General features: G+C 38.7%; 2 protein-coding genes across 2 annotated transcripts; one reads left to right on the top strand and one right to left on the bottom strand.

Moving 5' to 3' along the window:
* Positions 1 to 2218: 2218 nt before the first annotated feature.
* On the top strand, positions 2219 to 4890 carry LOC112458990. Its single transcript, XM_025022860.1, has 3 exons — positions 2219 to 2561; positions 3235 to 3499; positions 3620 to 4890. The coding sequence occupies exons 1-3, from the start codon at positions 2316 to 2318 to the stop codon at positions 3643 to 3645; spliced, it is 537 nt and encodes a 178-aa protein (XP_024878628.1). The 5' UTR covers positions 2219 to 2315; the 3' UTR covers positions 3646 to 4890.
* LOC112458989 (nuclear migration protein nudC-like) lies at positions 4780 to 7730 on the bottom strand. Its single transcript, XM_025022859.1, has 5 exons — positions 7495 to 7730; positions 7312 to 7389; positions 6999 to 7217; positions 5424 to 5643; positions 4780 to 4907 (listed from the first exon to the last, which is right to left on the bottom strand). The coding sequence occupies exons 1-5, from the start codon at positions 7567 to 7569 to the stop codon at positions 4780 to 4782; spliced, it is 720 nt and encodes a 239-aa protein (XP_024878627.1). The 5' UTR covers positions 7570 to 7730.
* Between the last annotated feature and the right edge of the window lie 2664 nt (positions 7731 to 10394).

Raw genomic sequence — 10394 nt, 5'->3', positions numbered from 1 at the left:
TTAGAGAAATTCTCTTGGCAAGACATACTCTCGGTGGTTTGCCATTGCCTTCCGAGAGGAGAACGAACGAATATAATTTTTCTAGCTCTACCGGGAATCGAACCCGGGACCTTTGGCTCAATAGACTGGTGCGCTGTCTACTAGGCCACGCTCGTCCTCCTATCTTTCGCTCTCGCACGATGGGGGATTTTTGAGATATCGACTCGCGAAATATATCTGTCACTGTCATGACTTCGATAATTTCATCATAAAATCGCGCTTTGTTCGACACTTTTGTAAATATTCTTTTTACACGCTGGACATTTACAATTTTACACAAATATTTATATTACTCAATTTTGTATCTAGCTTTATTACGAAGACATCTATTCCACCGACATTTTTATTTGCTAAATTTATTTGTATAAAATTTTATTTCTCTGCAAGGGCTTGTTAAATATAGGTAACAGACGAGTTTACTATTCCAATTATAATGATGATGGGCATTATTACAGAGGAATGATGTGCATTTGACGCGGGTGCAATAAATCAATCACATATATCGGATCGTAATTTGCCTCTTGTTATCATACTCCTAATTTGGCACGATCGTTTATATAGCGAGCAATGACTTGGGATAAATTGGAATAATCTGTGTATAATTAAAGTCAATATCATTAAGCTGCGCAATGCAAATTCAATAGACAAGCACGTAAAAGAAAAAAAACGCTACAGATCATTAAGAAGATTTAATATCTTTCCCTGTGGCCTTTGAACTGCGTTCTTAATGTACCATTTCTAAAGACAAGGTAAGCATTTTTTCACGGGAATAATAATCGACGCTGTAAATAAAAATACATGTCTTACATTGATTTCTCTTCGCTGTGTATGACTTAGCGCCTTACTGGCCCCCAGCGCGGTTCAATTAAGTCTTCTTTATTCGCTCAAGAATGTACATTACGCAGAACCGCAAGTACGAAACACGGTGTTTCATTAGAGTTACCGTACCGGTCGGGACGAAACGCGCGAGTGCGCGTCTGAAAAACCGACGTCGGAGACGAAAAGGAACGCGCAAACTCGTTCAGTGCAAAACTCTTGCAGCGAGCGCAGTCCTTGGGCGGCGCCCGGTCGCGAAGGTAGGCCACACCGATGCAAAATGCACTTGATTTACGTGCGAAAATAGCCAATTAACTGGCGTAATCGGCACGCGTCCCGTCGCGTCGCGTCCTCTCGACGCGCAGTCGCGGAAATATCCAACTGCGCGTACGATCTATCGGGGTATAATGGGTGCTGCGTGCGAAAGTCCAGGCGCATTAACACGTAAAAAGGAAGCGAGAGAGGAACGACGATGACGGTGACGACGAATTTCTTCGCATCTCTCTGCGCGAAGGACGAGAACGGTGCAAAAACAACGGCGGCAGACTTGACGCGCGAAGCGACGGCGGCGCGCGGAATTCGAGAGCGCAACGAGCGTTATGCAACGATCAAACCGGAATGTCGAGGTGCTCCACGCCCCCGGGAGACGCCGAAAATTCTCGTCAATCTTCCTCTCGCAGGAAGGAAGAGTGGGAGCAGAAGATGTGCTTTCGCGATGCCTACCACTCTACTTTGATATCGCGCGCTTTAAACGACCGCTCGATAAAAAAATTTGGAACGACAGATTTTTGAATGAGGACCCCGCTCACAGTGAAATCATGCATTGTCTGACGATAAAGATATAAATGCGCGGAGGTGGCATTATTATACTCATCGCTTAATTAATCAATTAATAGTAAGCACGTATCGCATATATCGGCCGAGATTGTACAACTGCACAAAATGTGAAACTTGAAATCGACTAACACTAGCTTTAGTACCAAAGAAATTATAGAGATTTTAACATTGACATTCGAACGAGACAGTTTCCCAGTTCGGTCTGCTGATGCAACAGTAAAAATGATATAATCACTCGCACGTGTGAAAACGTCAAATCGGATAAGTACGATCCGGATAATAAACTGAGAAGGCAGGTATTTGCACAGAAAATGTAAAATTAAAATTGGTAACGTGCATGTAGCAATCCCGATTTGGTGCTAGAAATTACGTCACGTCGGCTTTTCTTTCGCGTTAAGATATATACACAGATATAAACAGATTTAATCGTGCAATAAAACAATCTCCATGGCTTGTTAAATTTTATCGTTGTCTAAAAGCCCCCGTTTAAATGCGCGTTTAATGCGTTCACCGATGCGGTGCCTCGCGTAGCTATATGTAGAGTAATGTTTTCTGGCGACAGATAAACGGCACGCGGTCGCAGGTGGAGGACATGCGGGCGAGAGAGTAGAACAGCAATCGGCATGGCATTATCGCTTATGCAATCGAAGCTTCACATCGATTTACGTTGGTTTCAGATCGAGACGACAGCGGCGGTGGCAACAACAGCGGTAGCTGCCGCCAACCCGCTTTCCTGGCACATCCCAAGGCCGTCCTTGGTCGGGCGCAGCGAGAGGGACAGCGAAAATGGTAGCTGGGCTCATCACTTGCATCCGAACTCCCCCTCGAGAGGGTCGACGTCGTCTCAAGGATCCACCGCCAGTACACACGTAAATTTCGCTTCTTTAAACACGACTACTCGTGCAGCAATATCGAAATTGGCCTGATTTTAAATTAAATTAAAATTAAAATTAAAACTCGCTTTACGATTAACTTAAAAGCCCTGGAATTAAAATTCCAATGTAAATCCGATGAAAAGCTGCTTTATTTCGTCAAGTCCCTCGTCCGATGGACGCCAATGATGAAATTCTACGAATAATTTTAAATTACGCACAAAAGTCGCACGATAAATTTGCCAGTCGGTCCTGATATCAAAATGATAAGTCCAGCTTTCTACTTTACGTGCTTGAAGAAGTTTTGCGGCGATTGCATCGTCGCACACTTCCAGCCGCCGAGAACACTTCAACGCTCACGAACACATTGAAACATAGATGCAAAAATGTTCATAAACAGACAAAAATGTTCATAAACATCTTGATGGTGTAAACAAAAATCGCAATTCGGTTAAGGTCCCAACTTGCCTTATTTTCGCGGAATCTCAAGTTTAATTTCTTTTCGCGACGCGACGCGATGCACATTGCAGACAGTAGCATCCGACGTCCGCTGGTCACGCTGGGGACAACGATCGGCAAATAATAAGTGTGGGAAGACTCTTCTCAAAAGTTCGAGACGAGTTTTCTCGGATTTTATAATCAAATTTTCCGGTGATTACATGGTTTGCAGAGCGCCGCGTCGGGAACGTTGCTACTCACGGCCGCGAATCTCGCGAATCTCGCCGCTATACATCCGCCCACGGTGACGGCGCCGAAGCAGATAGACACCGCCTCGGTGGCCAGCAGCACCCACTTCACGGTCGTGAACGGTCTCGGCAGACCGGCCACCGTCTACAGGAAGTCCTGGTGCGCGCGAAATCAGCTCACCGTTCTCGTGTGCACCATGAGTTTTCTGTTCATGGTCGGTCTGCTCGCCGGGATCCTTTACATGGAAAGTGAGTATCTGCCGCAGCGGCAGCGGCTATTGCCACATCCATTGCATTTCAACACCGCGTGCGATCTCCGCGGATTCACCATCCACGAACTTCCTCGCTGATGTTTACCTCTGATTGCAGTGAGGGCTCGCGACAAGTACAACTAGGCCGAGGGTGAGAGCGGGAGGAGGAGGAGGAAACGGCACGTGACCATGAACGATGATCATCGTGATAGAAACGGGCAATGAAGAAAATGACTACTGCGGAGAGAACGGAGCTGGGAAAAACGTTTCCATGAAGACGAGAAAGAGAGAGAGAGAGAGAGAGAGAGAGAGAGAAAGAGAGAGAGAGAAAGAGAGAGAAAGAGAAAACGCAAGATCCAGTCACGATATTAATTTGACTTACTCATATTTACACGTATATGTACATCTGCGTTGTAAGCCTGTTCAGACCACTCTCGGTCCGTAGACGTTCCCGGCGGTTAGAATTTTAAGTATATATATATGTATACATACTGTATTGCACCGCGACAAACGTGTGGTACGTGAAAATCAGTAATTACATTTGTGTAATGAGCAACGTACTGTTAAGGGGTTGACGAGATCCTCGCGATGGGATACTCTTGCGTATTTATGCTGGAATTTAACGAAATTCGTCGGATTGTCCCGCGAGATACGATCCGACGAATAACATAATATATTTTATGTTAATTAACTTCTTACCGCGTAGCGCGTGTCATGTAGAGCACAAGCAAACTTTCTCTAAAATTTCTTCACTGTTTTACGTGTGTGACTTATGACACCTCTCTGCACGCCGCATATTTTTTCGCATGGAAAGATACATGTGGTAAGGGGTTACGGACGATAGTGACACACGATAGTGATCCGCGATTGCTCCAAATAAAAAGCACAACTTTTCGCGTAGCGAATAAAAACGAAAAAACTTCTCCTATTTAGTTCTCAATCGATTTATCGTTCGTAAATCGCGTGTCGACATTATCGAGAGCCGATGTAGAGAAGAGGTATACGATAAAATATCACTCGAGTGTCACTAATCCTAGTCGTCCAACGCAAATCTCGAATCTAATAGTATTTTGAATAACGAGTACCGACGGACAGTTCGAAGCAATCGACGAGATGGGACCAAGATAGTGAATATCTATTTAGGGCCTGTAATTTAATTTTTACTAACAAGCTGCCTTAATCATATCTGGATTTCCGTCGGATTGTTATTCCGGGAGCAAATGTAAACGGAAAAGCAATGAAGGGCGGTCGCGTCGATCGCTTTTCGCGTCTGTGATATTACTTGCGTATTAATCGTCGATTCAACAAGAAACTGTCAAATATAGTAAACGTCGTTTCATTTCCACCTGTCTTTTGCAGCATATTGATATAATATTCACATAACAGCTGGAGAATGATATGATATCCTGAGGTAAGCATCCTAATCTATTAGATTTCTTATTTATTTGCCACAAATTCGATATTTATTTATTTTGATATATATTTTTAATACACTGAGAAAAAAAATATTTAGATCCATTTTATTTAGATTGCTGTGCCAATAGGATATTTACCTCGATATTTACTTAATATAATACACATATTTATTTAGAATTAAATATTTTTATTTAAATTAAGTAAAAATATCTAATTCTAAATAAATATGTGTATTATATTAAGTAAACAAATTATTGGCAGCAATCTAAATAAATATTTTCTTTGATCTAAATAACTTTTTCTTAGTGTATAAATATTCAATATTTTCAATTAAAAACTCAACTACTAAATAAATTAAAATAAAACTAAATGTTGTATGCTTAGGCATAAAAAATAATAGAAAATTAATATATTAAAAAATATTTCTTTAAATCTCTATTTTCCTTTAAAATTTTCTTTAAAAAGATGTTTTGGCGCCACATGTGTATTAAACGTATATAAAGTACGACATAAAGCACTTACCTCTACTTCTCCAAGAGTCTGCGTCCATCTGTAATTCGGCATGTCTGCACCGTTACCGCTGTTAGGCTTCAGCTTATTTTTCTCCTTTTCATCTTCTTCGTCCTCATCGTTGTCTTTCTTAGAATCGGTATTTTCGAACTCATCATTCTTAGCACTGTCGTTATCGCTGCTAGATCCCGCGACAGCAGAGTCATTTGCTAATTTCTGTATAACAAAAAATTATTTAATTGAGTATTATAATTTGTATAATTCAAAGAAAAATATAAAATGATTGGCCATGGAACCTAATGTATTAAATTCATAACTAAGTTCTAAATAGTATATTGTCAAAACATGTTATAAAACGCTTGCAACGCTGTTTTTGCAATCTACCTATGTGAATCTGGCATCCGACTTTGAAAAAATTAATTTTTCGATACGGAAAAAGTTAGTATTTTGTTTGTAGTAACAAAAATTTCATTTGTAGTTCAATACATTAAAAATTACAAAAAAATTTTTTAACTAACTCGCACCCGACATTGAGATATCTCAAATCCGCTTGAGACTGCACAAGTGGATTTCCGAGCGGATTTCAGATATCTCAAGAAATGGTAAAGTTATAGGTCTTGGCTATTTTATTTAAATTGTCACTTTTGAACGGAGAGAATGTTATTCTTGTGTGGGACCAATTTGAAAGTGTGCTTTCGAGTAGAATTCTGCAATGCAACCAAGCACTTTAACACACGAATTTTGATACACGGCTTTGTACTAATTTTAATGCTACAATTTTGCACTCTAATTACTGTAAATTTTATGTAACACTGAGAATCTCAATCAAGATCGAAACGTTTAGATTTCGATCTAGATAATAGATTACCATCTTAATAATAAGTATACTACTTTTATCTGATATCTGACAATTAAATTTTTATGTTTTGACAATATACTATTTAAAACTTAGTTATGAATTTAATACAGGCTCTGTGGCCCAACAACTTTATATTTTCCCTTGAATTTGATTCAGAGCAAGCCTCTTTATCATAGTTTAATTTTAATTAATTTTAATTAATTTGTACAATGTCTTCCATATCTTAACCCTTCGCAGAACATGTGTAATTTTGCTGCTTCCGTCAAACACGTGGGTCTAGGCCAGTTAAGATTTTCAAGCTGTAATAGTGCCATAAAAAGTCTGAAAAAATTCAAGTATACTTTCGAAGGCTTTAAGAATCTATTTATACCGTTATATATGTCTGATTTTTGTTTAAGTTTTTTTTATGAGTCCGTAAAGTCTCCGAAAAATTCAAAACTGAAATATCGACCGGGTCTTTAAAGGCCCATTTGTTCTGCGAAGGGTTAAAGAAATCATGAAATAACATAGAATAAAAATTATGACCGATATTCATAGTCGGATCTTATATATATGTAATATAGATCTTACATATCGCCTTAAGTTCATCTTTAGATACTCCATAGCCAATAAAACGAGTCGTACAGCATCTAAAGATAAACTTGAAACAATCTTAAATATAAGATCTGATTATGAATACCGGCCTATAACAACTATTTCACTATGTAGATACCTTGTTCTCTATTTCTTCCTGTAATTTAACAGCCTGCTCGTCAGTTAATTCAACTATTCTAGAATCGTTATCTATTTTCTCTTCCTCCACTTGTTCCTCTTTTCTTTTCTTCTCGAGTCTTTCCTTACGCCTTCTCTCTTGCTCTGCTCTTTCCGCTTTTTCGGATGCAGCTTTGGCAAGAGCACCGGCTTCGTGTTTCTTGAATTTGCCCATGACAAGCTGCACATAAAGGAACAAATCTAGTTAATTTAGAACTTTTTAGAATAATAATATAAGGAAATTACTCCACGTTACTTTTCATACACGCAATTACCTTTTCAGCTGCCCCTTCGCCACCTCCGGTATAAAAGTCTGTTTTTCTCGCCAGAAAACTGAAGAAGGTGTCCAGCAACTAAAATAAAAAGAGCAAAAAAATTGTATCTTCCGGACAGTTTCGTGAAATTGCAAATATTTTATCGCGCGAGTTAACCTCAACAACCGAGAAAACGTTACTTACGTCCTGCACACCGCCCTCGTGTTGCTGTGCCAATGCCAGCAACATTCCATCAAATTGGTCCTCGGTCTTCGTCATTGTTCCTCGATATTCGAGCGTGTCACAATTTACTTTGCGAAAAAAAGGCCGCGATAAATCGTTAAACGTAGTCAAACGTTCGCTAAGCGTAGCAACGGTAACGCAGCAAACGCAGCACGAACCACGCAGCTTTGTTGCTCGATTCCGACACCTGACTGACCTGACACCACGTCACAGTATCGACCGGATTGAAACGACGCGACCAACTGAGCGATACCGGTAACGTACTCTGACGACAGAGCAGCAGAAACAGTTTCGAGTCAGTTATCGATAGTCAATATATTTTTAAATGTAATTCGATCTTTTAAATTTTTATTTTAGAAAACAGAATAATTGCAACATTGCAAGAAGCAATTCTTGAATATTATCTTGAATAAAAAAGATAATTGCAAGAGATGATTCCTGAATATATCTTGAATAAAAAACGATAATTGCAAGAGGTAATTCTATAAAAATAACTGCATTTATCTTCGATATAATGTTCGTTACTAAATATTTTAAATGTTCTTATATTAATACATGCTTTCGTGTTCAGCATTCTTTTACAAGATTGTTTTCATTCAGAAAGATTTTATCATATTTATCGATTTTTACAGTATTATCGTATTATTGATTATTTTTTTGTATAATAAAATTTTACCGTAAACCCAGGTAGAACAAAAAGTCACAATGAAGTAAAAATGATGTTAAAATCATGGCAAAATGGACTAAAAATCGTCATTTTGCCTTCATTCCGGTTTTATTGTGACTTCCTGTTCCACTGGAAACTGGTGCGTGAATTTTATGGCACGCATTACGTTGTAAATATTACAAATATTCCCTGGGTTCCGTAAAGCGCATATGCACGCATTTTATATAGTAAACGTTACGTATGCTATAGATAAATGCGCCCATATGCGCTTTTACGGAACCCAGGGTTTGACATTCACGTTAATGGAATAATTATTACGTAATCTAGACGTAATAAAATTTGTATAAATTCCGTCATATTCTAAATTTCATATATTAAAAAAATTATTATTAAACATAATCAAATTAATCTCGTTGTACTCCACTTGATGCTCTAAAATTGAATTCTACCTTAATTAAATTATCTATATAATATTATACTATGCTTCCGTAGTCACCGTACATTTAACTAAACTACAATGCTTCCATTAAAAAAAAATCACTTTACCACACTGAGCGTCACGTCTACTTCGAAAATCATTTATAATAGATTATTATTATATACATTCCTATTTTCTTTTTTCTTCTGGCAATAAGTATTGATTAAATTTTTATAAATGTCGTTGTAATAAAGAATAAAGAATAAAATATCTCCCTCCCGGGAGATAAATAAGGGAGGGTCCTATTGTAATTGAATAAATATTTATTACAATATTTTTTAACTCACAAGCCCGTGACTTGTTACGGGATTTTTCGTGCCGATCACATTTCGCCGAAATCAGATAAAGGGCGCGCGGGTTGATTTTACTTAACATCGCCCGAGCGCTCGAGCGACGAGGGGTGGAAGGAGGGCGGCGGAGGGAGGACAGAGGGGCACGACGCGGCCTTTGCCGACAATTCTAGGCAATTCGGAGAAACGTGCAGCAAAACAACATGCGATGGAAAAACCCAAGAAATAGTCGAACGAAAACCAGCATGGGAAGACTCACCGGCCGGCAGCTGAACGCCATCAATCGATCCATCTTACGATTAATCCTCTACTCCGTTAATCCTTTTATTCCTCCGTTGTTTAACGCACACTTTTATGCACTTAATATATACTTTTATGCACTGACACCTTTACATAGACACTACTACAGGCATTTTCGCGTGGCGAACGAATCATATCTCGGCACACCTTGACCGTGGAAAAATCTCGAGAAAGCGCCGCACACCCGGTAATCGTGACGGCTGCGACCGGCCACCTGTCGCAATTAATCAACCAGAATGCTCCACGACGCTTCTGTCATTGCTCCTCAATGCTCTTGACGATGCTCCTCGATACTCCGAACACCGAACAGCACTCGCGACTCGCGACACTCTCATACTCTCATCGGACGAACGAGTGCGGTGAAATAGCCCTATTCACTCCAACGTTTTTTTCACCCCAATAATCCTCCAACCATGCACTTTCGAGTCCCACGTGTTTTTTATAATGTTAATAGCTTTGAAAAATTCCCCAAAAATTATTATAATATCTTTGTACCTTCGACTAAAAATCAATGTAAAGAACATTTGAAAATCATTTATTTAAATATTTTTTTATAACAATTATATGTTGACAAACACACGTTACGACTCGTTTTACTTAAAAAATCATAACTCACGAACAAATTGACGAAGCTTAATGAACCAAAACGCAAATTAAAGCTAAAAGTAGTGCAAATGAGAAAAAAAATATAAAATAATTATTAATTAAATAGGAATACTTAATTTCGTCGTCGCAAATTTGGTAATTTTTAAATGGTACAGAAGGACTTTAAGGACTTAAAGAATGCTAGAAAAAGAATTTCTGAATAAGAAAAGGCGAATTTGAAGTGTGACAGATATTTTTTATGTAAAAAAATTAATTTTTTTTATATAATCGTAGCTCCTCCCCACCTCTTCCACCTGCCTCTGAGCCATAATAGACCTCTGTGGAATGTTAAATTTTTTTTTTAACGACAAAAATATTTTAAATACGGTTAAATTATACACAAAAATACATTTTTATCGAAAAAAATGCTCATTTACCTTTCACACAACACTGACATAATCCTCCAACCATGCACTTTCGTGTCCCACCGAGATTTTGATTGTTCCCCGTTTCGAGAGTAAATGAGCTAGGACTTTGAAAT

Source organism: Temnothorax curvispinosus, unplaced genomic scaffold (assembly GCF_003070985.1).
Source record: "Temnothorax curvispinosus isolate PA1 unplaced genomic scaffold, ASM307098v1 QBEX01009415.1, whole genome shotgun sequence".
Classification (NCBI taxonomy): domain Eukaryota; kingdom Metazoa; phylum Arthropoda; class Insecta; order Hymenoptera; family Formicidae; genus Temnothorax; species Temnothorax curvispinosus.
The sequence above is the reverse complement of the archived record's forward strand: the minus strand, read 5'-3'. Positions and strand labels throughout refer to the sequence as shown.

What these genes read in the sequence shown, in the direction of transcription:
- LOC112458989 (XM_025022859.1), bottom strand. Translation starts at nt 7,569, where the DNA reads ATGACGAAGACCGAGGACCAATTTGATGGAATGTTGCTGGCATTGGCA. An exon ending in ACGAGGGCGGTGTGCAGGAC is followed by an intron (nt 7,390 to 7,494) that starts GTAAGTAACGTT and finishes TTTTTATTTTAG; the next exon opens with TTGCTGGACACCTTCTTCAG. An exon ending in AGGAAGAAATAGAGAACAAG is followed by an intron (nt 5,644 to 6,998) that starts GTATCTACATAG and finishes TTTGTTATACAG; the next exon opens with AAATTAGCAAATGACTCTGC.
- LOC112458990 (XM_025022860.1), top strand. Translation starts at nt 2,316, where the DNA reads ATGGCATTATCGCTTATGCAATCGAAGCTTCACATCGATTTACGTTGG. An exon ending in GATCCACCGCCAGTACACAC is followed by an intron (nt 2,562 to 3,234) that starts GTAAATTTCGCT and finishes CATGGTTTGCAG; the next exon opens with AGCGCCGCGTCGGGAACGTT. An exon ending in CGGGATCCTTTACATGGAAA is followed by an intron (nt 3,500 to 3,619) that starts GTGAGTATCTGC and finishes CTCTGATTGCAG; the next exon opens with TGAGGGCTCGCGACAAGTAC.